The sequence below is a fragment of the Crocodylus porosus genome, unplaced genomic scaffold (genome assembly GCF_001723895.1).
Source record: "Crocodylus porosus isolate Cpor-Errol unplaced genomic scaffold, CroPor_comp1, whole genome shotgun sequence".
Classification (NCBI taxonomy): domain Eukaryota; kingdom Metazoa; phylum Chordata; order Crocodylia; family Crocodylidae; genus Crocodylus; species Crocodylus porosus.
The window spans coordinates 69,339,054-69,351,710 of NW_017728947.1; the positions used below are offsets into that span (position 1 = coordinate 69,339,054).

Consider the following 12,657-nt stretch of genomic DNA (forward strand, 5'->3'; position numbering starts at 1 on the left):
GGAGGATCAATCAAGCCCTCTGCCTGAAACAGTGGGACTGCTGGGAATATAACTGTTTTTGGTAGTAGTGGATATGCCCTAAACAGTATTAAATATTTAATATAAACTCATTAAAGGGCATACAAAGTCTTAAAAAAGATATTACATTTATAGTGAAATTTAAGTGGTTGGGATCACCTTCCTTCAAAAAAAAAAAAGCAGAACAATGGGTGTTAACTGCATAATTTTTTATGGGCAAAATTTAGTTCATGAAGTTACTAAACCTTTCATTCAATGTATTTATTTTACCACCTCCTGGAAAAATGGAAGTTAAAAAATAGAAACGTTAGCCACATGTACTACTCTCTGACACAAACCACCAAAAACATATATTTTTGCGGGTTCAACACAATATAAAAATACTATGATTTGTTTTGCCATATATAATACATATGCTTATTATTAAAATAAAAAAAGTGAAAACGAATAAGTTACTGGTCTCCTCCTTGAGTTTTCTGAGTGATATAATTGGAATTAAATTATTAATGGGAGATACTTAAAAAAAGATTGTTTTATGATCTTCTATTAGAGAATTTGCAATTCATTTTAATATTTGTAGTTTGATTTATATTAAAGATAATGCAATCTATGTCCAATTAACAATACATAGCCAATGTAATATGATTTCCAGATCATGCAAATGGAATAAGCTAGAAGTGGAAAAACTGATTCTTAACCTCAGATGTAATTTGCTGTGTGAGTTCTGGCAATTTTAAATGACATTGCACTTTTTAATTTTTCCAAAGGCTCAGCAGCAAATTTATCCCAATCAAGAAAGCCTATTATTAATTTACAAGGACAATTGTAGGAGTCTTTATAATTTCCCTGTGCAATTATTTGCCATAAATTGCTAATAGTAAAATACAGGAAGTTTGCAAGAAACAGCAACTGCTATTTATCTAGACAGAATACTCAACCAAGGTCTTGAACGTTGTCCAGAGGTTCTAGTTGTATTGGCTGCTTATAAAATATAACCAAGCTTCTGGACAGTTCGTAAAATGTCTCACACTGATAGTACTAAAAAGGTGGAAGTATTAAGAGCCATTGTGAAGGGTAGGCTGGCCTCTAGCAGATTCCTTCACTTTGCTTGTATACAGCTGAGCTTTGGACCCTGGACTTTAGAATAAAAAGAGTCTTTGTTCATCACTGAATGGCATTAGGCATGGGCTTCTTCCTGAGGGGCCACCATGAAGCCTAGCATGAAGACTGCAAACATTAGCCAGAAAGCACAATGTGAATGTGTGTAGATGATAGACAAATATCACTAGAGATGCTTGAATATGTGGCATATACATTTATATTTCACAGTCCGTGAACGTGTTCACAAAGCATTTTTACATGTGCAGCCATAGACAAGATACAATTTTGTGTGTGTGCAAACAAATATATATGTGCATATATACACCACCTGCACATGTATGTGTGTGCATGTGTCAGTAGCAACTGAATCATTCCAGCAGGCAATTCTATTTATTTATAAATACTATTCCGGTAAAAAAAAACAAACCCGAAAAATCGAGAGCAAGGTTAAGTTGTCTGCAGTCAATATCACACGATGTCATTAAAATAAAGTTGCTTTTGTAGGATGTGAATGATGGAATGCAGAACATCTATAAATAGTATTGCCTTATTCCGATAATGGAGAAAGTTCACTGGTTTAATTCTTCTGTACTTCGTAGCCATAGCTCCTCTGTGTGTTCAGTATGTCTAGTCTCTTTTCACTATAACCAACAGAAGCACCATACAAAAGTCTTACAATGGATGTCTTAATCTCTCTGTGTGCTTTTAGAGCATTATTTTGAATTCCATCATGCAGCCTTTTTTCTTTCCTCTTCTGAAGTTTTATTACAACAACAGAATTCCCAGGGAGCTTTAGGGGCAAGGTTCGCATAATATTGCCCTAAAGTTTTGCTCAAGGGGTGGAATCTGCACCCCAGTCCTGATCATCTTTTTGTGATGTTTCTCTTCTGAAAGATGCAGTGCGCAGTCTTACAGCATTGTTAACTGCGTACAGATTTTTTTTTTTATTATTTACCAGACAGTGCACATCTACGAACCTTTCATGATGATTTCTTTCTCTGACCTCTCAGTGACTAGGCATCTTGTTCCTTAACACTGAAGGAGGCTGAAAAATGCTTGAGTTGCTCAATGTGTGCCGTCTATACCAGTTTCAAAATGGCTTATTCTTCTGGTTTCCATGGTGACAATTAACACTGTTACAAGGCATTGTTCCAGTCGCCATTTGGGCAGAATTTTCGGGTGTGATTTTTCACACAAAAAATGTTTTATATAAAATAAAAAGCAGCTTTAAGTGTCAAAAAAAAGTGTCTCAATCAAGCCTTCCTAGGTTTCTTAGAATATTTTTTTCTGTCAGAAATGAGGTTTTAACTTCTTTTGTTTGGGAATTCACCTACTCATGGTTTTAAAAAGTAGCCAGAGAATATGAATTTGCCTAAGTTCTTCATGGATACATGTCTTAATGATGCTTTTAGAAGTCTTTTTTGTTTGTTTGACAAAAAAGAGCTCATGTGGAGGGAAGGATAAAGTCACAATTCTTTAACTTGTTTCCATTGGGTAGATTCTTTAATACAAAACCAGCCACACATACAACATATATATATACAGCTGATCAAGCTGTAAATACTTTATAATATTCCAGGACATTTTTTTAAAATGTGGTGGGTCAGATGCTGCAGAAAATTAAATATTAGTCATTTATTTGTTGCAGCCATTGTGAGAAATCCTGTGACTTTAACTTTCTTAATCTCATTTTTGGCTATTGAACAGTAATCTATATCATAGCATCCACAGGCTGTCACAATAGAGCAGCCTTTGCTCACTTAATGCTGAGGATAGAATGAATATGAAGATTAAATTATCTTCTCACCACAGGATAAAGTAGTCCTACTAGACTCGGGTTGTGCAGCACAGATAGAGCTGGTAGCTAATTTTGCTATGCAACTGCTTAGAGTGTAGGTGTTTAATGGATTAAAAAATAGCATTAGCAATAGCATCTACTGCTATCAGTCGCTGAGCTGTACCTTCTGTACATTCAGCACTTTCCTTAAATTAAAATAAATATTTCATGTTAATTTTCATAAGTGAAACAATACTGACTTTCAGTTACATACCAATACATTTAACAATTAGCTGAATTCTTTCATCTTTTACTGTTATAGAATAATGCATTTTCTATCAATCATCTTTCATCATGCTGTTTATACAGTAGGGTACATGGTGACAAAGATGGAAAGCTAAACATAAAGTTGAGCTTATTTATTTCTTAACATAATAACCTTTTATGACATCTGTCACAGTGACTATTTATACTAGGATATATTGTAGAATTATTTTATGTAGTCCAAATTAAATGATTGCAGCGAATTTTATGTTAACAGGAGTACTGTTGTTATGAAACATATGCAACCTGTTTTGTTTCTTCATTGATCTTACACTGCCCAACGGCGTAATCAAAACCCAGTTCAGACAACAGAAAAAAATCCAGTCCATAACAGGTGAAAAGTGTTAACTAGCCAAGTCTGCACCAGTATCACACAGCTAGAGGACTCCCTTTGTCTATTAATCCACTTGGCAAAAGAAAAGGAGTAACAGGAACTGGATTTCAGTGCCTAGCTGAAATGGACTCTGGATTCCCCTTGATACTACATGTACTTACGGAAATCATTATGCAAATTCTTTTCAGCTATATCATCTTTAAATAGAAATAAGATTACATAAAGCAGATTGTAATCTCCTCTAGTCACCATTTCTAGCTGAAAAGGCAATAATACAGAGCCAAACAGCATACTTGTTGAACATTTTCGTCCAATAAAATGATATTATCTGGTGGGTGATCCAGTTTCTCAGTGCCAAATCTGATTGCCTCCCACACTTTTACAAAGCACATTCTCAGTGTTCCATGTATCAAAAGCCAAGTTCCTTATACATTTAAACAATTCCTTCATTTTTACTATGCATATTCATGTCATTTGGAATACACAGACACCTGATCAGTGTTCATTAATAATTTGAAATGCTTTAAATCACCTCATTTAAAACATTTGCTCTGTGATCCACAAATGACTAATATTTGGTGAAGTTTACATAATACAAATGATGTGCATGTGTTGTGTAAATGAAAGATTAAAATATGAAACTAACAATATGCAAACATATGCATGGAAATGCTGAGGACCTATTAGCTGAAACAGTGATTTCACACCTTCCTTATTTTCTTTAAGCTGTTTCCAATTGTATTTTTGTTTTGTTTTGCTACAGTACATGTTCTTGTATCTGGCAGAAGCACCCATGTTTTAAATATTCTTTATTCTAGTTTAATTTTGTTATACTTAGCTGAGATATTAACATTTTCAGTTAGAACTACTATGATAGTTTTCTTGGCTGAGTTTGAAGCAAAGAAAGCTTAATGTTTAGGATGTAATTCGCTAATAGCTATGCATAATTTATGTAGGTCTTGTAAACACTTTTTTGGGCAAATGTTCTGTATTCTCTACTCTGAAGTAAAAGGTGCAATTTTTGGCAATATACAAAGTCTCATTTCTACAAATGTGCTTTTACAGAAGAGCAAGAAGGAATTAGCTTAATTATATATACAGCATGTGTGCATGTGTGTTAAGTTTTATTTTTTGATTTACTTCACAATCCACTAAGACATCATTAATCACTATAGTAACTGTCATATATATACTTAACTTAGCTCTAAGAGAACATGTGTTTTAAAGAGATTCACTTACCAACATGTCATTTAAATAGCTGTGCACTTTTACAAAAAATATGAGTAATAGCCAGTTGAAATATTTAGAGAGATTTTGAAGTAATTTTGAGAATAGTTTTAACCTTTTTAATCCCAATTTTTCCATCCTATTTCAAAAGTAAATAATCACAGGAAGATAAAGGGCAGTTGTAGACTGAAGAGACATTTGGACTCTGTAGGGATTGTGGCTGTTCTTGCTTGTGCCACCAATTCAGTGTTATTGTAGAAATGCTACAACAGGAGGAAAAAAATCCAGTTTCTAATATTTTATTGTAATAAGATAGGAATGATTTTTTTCTGTGTCCAAAATGTGGTCTTCATATCTGCCTTAACCTCATAGCTCTCAACTTCTTGAGGCACAAAATAAAGAGGTGGGGAGGAGAGTTATGCCAGAATCCTATATGGGATTTTCATTTACTTAGACTCAATAGCAGGCATCAGTATTACTGGTAGACATAACATACATTGAGAAATGGCAGTAACACCTGTATTGAGTGAGACGAAGGTGGACTGTGGTCTAGATGAGGCACTTTTAAAAGATAGTCTATTTTTTGTTCTGTGCAGTCAGAAGGCAACTGTTTTCACCTAAATGCCACCCAGATAAAACACCTGTTCAGTGCACAGCTAAAACCTTTTGAGACATATTCATATGGGTGTTTTAAAATATTAAAAAGTAAGCACTGTGATCATGATGATGATTGAGCATTTGGATATTAAGGTTGAATTTTAATAAAGAAAACCCTTTATGGTAGCTAATGTTGTCTTTTCTTCTTCTCATTTTAGAGATACAATGTAGAAATGTCAATCAGACACCCAAAAAAGATGGAACTGCTTAGTAAGGTTGAAGCTTTGAAGAAAAGTGGTGTTTTACTACCAAATGATCTCCTTGAAAAAGTGGATTCAATTAATGAAAAATGGGAACTGCTTGGGGTATTTGCATTTTTATTACTGTTTGTGGGTTATGTGTATGTACATTTTTGTGTGTTGAAGTGCGCTGTCTGTCTGATTTCTAATTTGAGGCACAAATATCTCTCTCTTTCAGTTCAGTACATACATTTCAAACAAGCTACTCATGCTATTATAAAAAAAAGCCCAAGGTATTTTCCTCTTTTGTTGATTTTTTTTTTATTCCATACTTGTCTCCTGTCTGACTCTAATAATTTTAGTTTTTTAATACATAAAAATGTAAGTAAAATATGCCATGTATTATGGGTATGCACCAAGTCAACTATAATACAGTATATCTGATATACACTGACTGTCATGCCTGAGTGAATGTTAATAGAATTTATTCTGAAGGTACATGTTAGAGACATCTACTGTTTAACTATTTACTATACCCTTAAGATGAAAAGTGGGGTTGTCACTACATATTTTAGGTCAAATTGATGGCTCAAAAACAAATATGTAAATTTGGTACAAATCTGAATACCTGAATCTAAGAATGCAGTCAGGATACATTTCATGCCACTGTATTCAGCTCCCTTTTTACGAAAGCCAAAAAAAGTTTCATGCAATTCATTTCACGCTATGATGGGCTGGGTCTCAGCCAAAGAGTGAGATACAAGAATCTGGCAAAAAAGCAATATAGTGATTCTGTTACCCAGAGACCAGTGATGGCACCGTGCAGGAGACATTATTGTCCTATTGTTATAAGACAGCTGAGAGAAAGAGAGAGAGGTTAAGCTATATATTTTTTCATCCACTTCTCTCCTTAATTGCCTTCACTTCAAATCAAGGGTAAGATAAATTTATAAATTACTTTATTAATTATAGATGCATAGTATTAGAAATATAGTTAAAATAATTTTGCATGCTATTATTTACCTTTTAACACCTTTACCTTTAACACATTGCAAATAATACAACAACCTGTCAGGAACAGTTTAGATATACCGACTTTTGTCATATAAACTTATGTAGTGATACAATAGACAGTTTCAATAGAGTTATTTTCTTATTAGTCATCACTCTTCTTAAAACTTGATTCTATAAGTGTACAATTCTCAGACAATGTTAAAAGTTTGTCCTATCCACTAGTTGGTTCATTACTTAGGAGTAATGCACCACATCCCTAAATCTGTTTTCAAAATGTTTGAACAGCAATAATATAAATATTAAAAGCCTGTGTGCTTTTCCCTGAATTCTAGCAACCAACTAGTATTTAGTGTTTTATATAATTCTAGTTATAAATACTGGACTGCATTTAATCAGTTTAATTTAAGCGCAGTGCCACTGTTTATACTTGATAGGCTTTAAAGTCAATGTGATAAGCAGTTAATCAATATTTCTTCCTAAAAATCAGTTTTACAAATGTAAATGTAGAACAACTCTGACTTTTTTTAAATGATTTTAACCGTGCTCCATCTTTCAGCATATTAAAATCAAAATATGGCTTTAGCTTCATTTTTAGTATTAATTTAAGGAATTACAAGGAAAAAATAAAAAATTACAGTTTTCCTGATAAATGCAATTGCATATATAATAAGCAGAGTTTGATAGAGTTTTGTTTAATTTAATAAAAACCTCTGCAGAAACTAACAACACTAGGCATACTGTTTTAATTGGCATGATTACATTTTAATTGGCATGAAAAAAATTAAAGACAAGGATTTTAACTTCTAACAATGGTAAAATAGAGGGATATGGTTTTTAATATTACTTTCATCTAAGGTGAACAGTGTGGAATGGAAATACATTAGAATGAAATGTCAGTGGTGCGTACAGTTTAATCTGTGAAATTTTGTCCCCTGTGCTGAATATTACTCTGTCTCAATTGCATATTAAACAACCCTATCAAGGCAGGCATTGGCATCTGCTGTGCTGACACAAATTGTGAATTAAATGAAATTGATGTCCTCTGTCGTATATTTATGAAGACGGACCATTCTCTGAAGTATTCTGTTTATGAAGAATTTATGATTGCAAACTGTTCCAGAACAAAAAAGTGGCAATAAATTCTTTTTTGTGACCCTACCCTCCAAGGGCATTGATTTCACCTCCTGCTGCTACTTTTGTTACAGCATAAAAACAATAGCTAACTCTGGATTCCACTGAGGGTCTTCAAATTATCAATATTTGCACCATGAAAATAGAAGGGAGTTGCCAAAAAGCGTGTCTTTCAGTTATGATCTCCTAAAACACTATTTACACAATGCTACACAGTAGATTAATGTCTGTTGATCTCATTTTATTTGTGTTTTAAAGCTATTTTTGGATGCTTAATTCATCATTATAAATCATGTCCCATTGACTTTCTATACTGCATATTATCAATAGGCAGGCATGCTTGGTCATTTAAAACTGTATCTTCATGTTACAACTGATAATCGCTAATTATCAGTTTTACAATGTATTGGATATGACTGTCAGTATATATTCAAAATTCTGCAATCCAGATCTAGTGCTCGTAAGTGTCCCGCTGACACCCTCTTATAGGTCAGATAAAACACAGCCTAACATAGTAGAAGGTATGCAATACCATACCACCCCCATGATACTGGGGAATTGCCTTTCAAAATAATGAAAGGGAAGTTAAGTCTCCATGTACAAGCTATCCTTGGCCTCTTCAGAATATTAGTTATGTTTGGAATGCTCACTACTGAAAAGTATTATGCACTAGTTCTTTTTCTAAGAAACTTTTTCTTGAGAAGCTATACTCAAGTCAATTTCAGTGACCAGAAGTGAATATTTCTTTCTGGCCAACATCTGGCATAGAAACTTTGGTGCTTAAAGGCAGGCACTCACGACTATATTTAGTTACCTACTTTTTTTGGCCTGATAGTCATATAACCTGAGCACGCTCTATTTCTATCTGAGGGGAAAAATGTGTTTTTCACCTTTTAAAATAAAGGCAACCTGTTTTAGTGTCCAGATGTTGAGGTATGTACTGAACTTTAGGCATCCATATTTCAAAGCTTTGTCCTAAGACTTCATAGTTAAAAAATATGTACAGTTGTCATCCTTCACATTACTTGTGAGTGTGTCTTACAGTAGGTAAAGTCACAGCAATAATTCTTATCCATGCTCTATCCAGAGTACAACAAATACTGAGTAAAGCTATTTAGTTGTGTAGAGAAACTGACAGCTATTCCATGGTAAACACTTTACAAAGTTAACCATATGAGATTTTTTTGTTTACATGTCCAAAAATATTCTTAATAAAACAGAAATTATCTTGAAGGATCTGATCTTGCTCCACCTAAAGTCAATGAGAGTTTTGCCATTAACTTCAATAAGAACAAAATAAATTAGAAAAGAATGAAACTGCGAGATAATGGTACTAACAAGAAAATGATAGTGCTGGTCATCTAACAGATGGTTCTTGTTGCTCACTAACCTGTGAGATGTTTTGGTACATAAGACTAATCTATGGTTTCTTTATCTAATGCATTAGAAAACCCTAGGAGAGAAGATCCAAGACACAATGGTAGGGCACAGTGGGTTAGGTCCACGTGACCTGCTCTCGCCTGAAAGCGGCAGCCTGGTAAGGCAGCTGGAGGTCAGGATCAAAGAGCTGAAAGGGTGGCTGAGAGATACAGAGCTTTTCATCTTCAATTCCTGTCTGAGACAAGAAAACGAAGGAACAATGAATGCTGAGAAACAACTGCAATATTTTAAGGTAAAAAAAAATCATAGTTTTGATAGAGAAGTCTCTCCTTACAATATGATAAAAGATTTAACTGGTGCATGTGATGATATAGGAAATGTGTGCACAATTTTATATGCATATGTGCATCTGCATTTATATACAATATATTTATTCCTTTAATATAGAATTGAAGGCTTGTAATAAAGTCATTTTTTTCAAACTACAACATACTCACACCACAACTGGCAAAGCAATTTAAGCTTTTCATTTTACTTTGCTATAAACTGAGTCCCCCTATAAAAGGTTTCCCTGTGTCTTACACTTTCTGTATTATTTGCTTTATCTTGTATGTTGTGTAACACCTAGTTCAACAGACACAACACTTGATTTTTCACTCACTGAAAAGTCAGCAGCTTAATATACCTGAGAAAAGCTTGATACACCTGAGAAATGAATCAATCTTATTGACTATAGATTGGTAAAGAGAATTGCACCTTGAGATGGATCACAACCTAGATCTTGTCTCATGCCTGAGACTACTGACTATGGGGTCCAATTCATTCTTTTCTCCTAGTCATACCATAACCTCTTTAAATTAGAGGTCAGGGCCCATCTTTGCCATTTTCACTGTGGAGACCCTATTTTATTCTACTGTTTGAGGACAGTGGGACAGTTGGGGAAGGAGTAATGTTACATTATGGAAGCTCTGACTAGCTAGCAATAGCATAGCTCCTAAGCACCAATGCTCAGTGAATCTTAACTGGTCATTTGGAACATAATATTTGATGAAATAAAGAAGTTTTACATCATTGGAGAGCTACAAGAAAATAAGTTTTTCTCTTCCACCATAGCATTGGTGAAGTCCTGATTAGCAGCCTTTTTTGCAAGGTAGACTGCAGACTGAGGCCATGTACAGACATTCAGTTTTCCTGGGAGAGTTGCTGGGAGAATTTTTCCTGTGAGAGCGAACATACGTACAGAGAATCCATATCACAGTCTTCTAGCATCCCAGGGTGCTTTGCTTCTACCTCCCTTGTGTGAGAGTCTCAGGTTGGACTCTTCTGCTCCAGCCAAGCAGGAAGTTGAACATGGCCCCTTCACCATCCCCACATTGTGTTGCAGGGAGACATAGCCTGCAAGGCAGTCTGGGTCAGCCAATCAGGGTTCCCCTGTGCACTGCTGCTATCTGTCACCAGGCAGATTAATTGAGCTTAAAGAGCATGCTGAGATGTGTGTACAAGGGCCCTCTGGCTGTGCAGCATCAGCACTGCAAGCTGTCTGCTCCTCAGAGACTCAGCATTTGAATGTCTGTTCAGACACCTCTAGGTAAGTTTTTCTCCCAGGAGAACAGACCCAGGAGAGTTCTTCCAGGTCATTTGAATGTATTTATTTCATCCTGAGTCTCCTTTTCAAGAAGAAGATAGTGAACAGATTTAAAATAAATTACCACTAGATCCATGTTCAAGAAATTATTTAAGTTTTAACTACTTAAATTGACAGTCTCACCAATTTATGGTTATATCTTGAACTTCCCTCTTTCCAGAAAGATTATGAAGAAGGTTGTAAAAATGTAGTCATGGCATTTCAGCTGCAATTCTGAGTATTTCCAGGATCCCTTCAAGTGAAAGGTAGACTTGGGCAAGGAACTCTACTTGTTCTGTCAGCTGGCACTGATGCTAATGAGTATGAAGTATTGATGACTGTCTGCAGACCCTTGCAGTAATACATCATGTGACAATATGAAAGGATGGGTGGCTTTTTACTGTTGAAAATTCAGCCATTTACTTCAATGGCTTATATATTCATGGGCCTAACTTCAAAACCACTTTTTTTCTTTTTCTTAAATTTTGAGCATATATATGTAGCTAGATAGATATCTAGAACTTTGTGTATGGCCAAGATTTATATATCTGTATCTATATCTGTGTAGATATACACACATACAAATCCCAGCACAGTGTACCGTATATCTGGAATACATGCAACTTTTTTCAAAATGAAATAAAACTTTTATTAAAAATATATATTAAAGGATTCTGCAAGTAGCTTTAATAGAATTAAATAGTGAAGCTCCATCCACTATGATATAAGCAGAGCAACTCTTTGCAAAGTTGATTATCTACTGGGTATATTACATAAAATGTATATTAATTATTTTCAAAATGATAGCCGTTAGAGTATAAAATTATTATATATCAAATATTGAAGAGTACATCACTTTGTCATATGTATTAAAACCATCTTTCATTAAAACTAAGATCTACTAAAGTTAGTTTTCCATTTTCCACTAATCTCCCAAGGAAGCGTGTGAAAGAAAAAATGGATATAATTAACAATATAGCAATGTACAATATATATTTGAGAGAGAATATTTTGAACATTTTCAAAACTATTAGTTATGCTACTCATAGGAGAACCTGCTGGGGAGTTAAACTTATTTTTCTTTAGCTCAAGAGTTTAATTTAAGTAAAACATTGTTTCTTAATGAAAATTTACTATACTATGCCCATATTATAACTAGTGTAACCAAAGAAATGCTTCATTTAATAAAATAAACCCAGGAATGCCACTTATTTTTTATCATACTACATTTTTTATTTATGCTGTAGGAAAGCCATTATTTCATTTTGCTGGAGTTCTCTAGCCCTTTCTGATGTGAAGAAAGGGCTGAATACCATAGTTGAAACATGGTGGGAAAACAAGATGATAATGTCATGTTATAGGAGGATGCTTTATTCTCTAGTAGGCAATTATTTTGACGTGTTATAAAAAATATTTTGATTCTATATTAAGGTGGATAATTTTTTACTAAAAATGTATTGTTGTACAAATTTCTTTCAAATACCTGTTTTCAGTAACAACACCTAGCATTTCCATAGCGGCATCTAACCACAGATCTGTGCATATTATACAAACTTTTGTCAACTAAGCCTCACTTAGGATATACTTAAAATAAGTATTGCTATAGATTCATAGACTTGGAAAGGACCCCAGTGGGCCATCTAGTCAGACTCCCTGCCCTGGCAGGCAAGAAAAGAGTCACCAACTCTGAGGTCATGTGCAGGGACCGGGACTTCCCCGCTGTGATGCAAGACGGACTCCAGGGGAATGCCTCCAGACCTCAGGTTGGGGAGGACCGGGTTAGAGAGTTTCTGGAGGGGCTGGACATGTTCAAGTCAGCGGGTCCAGATGCTCTCCACCCCAGGGTGTTGAGGGAGCTAGCTGGGGTTATTGCAGGGCCCTTGGCACGGCT

The 12,657-nt window shown here is 34.7% G+C and overlaps 1 protein-coding gene across 3 annotated transcripts in view; it reads left to right on the top strand.

Moving 5' to 3' along the window:
* Positions 1–12,657, top strand: part of AKAP6 (A-kinase anchoring protein 6) — a 439,998-nt gene that overhangs the window by 358,327 nt on the left and 69,014 nt on the right. For all 3 annotated transcript variants that reach the window (XM_019552170.1, XM_019552169.1, XM_019552171.1), the window contains exons 10-11: positions 5,597–5,743; positions 9,210–9,434. In XM_019552170.1, the coding sequence (XP_019407715.1) occupies positions 5,597–5,743; positions 9,210–9,434 (372 nt within the window). The remainder of the gene's footprint in view (positions 1–5,596; positions 5,744–9,209; positions 9,435–12,657) is intronic.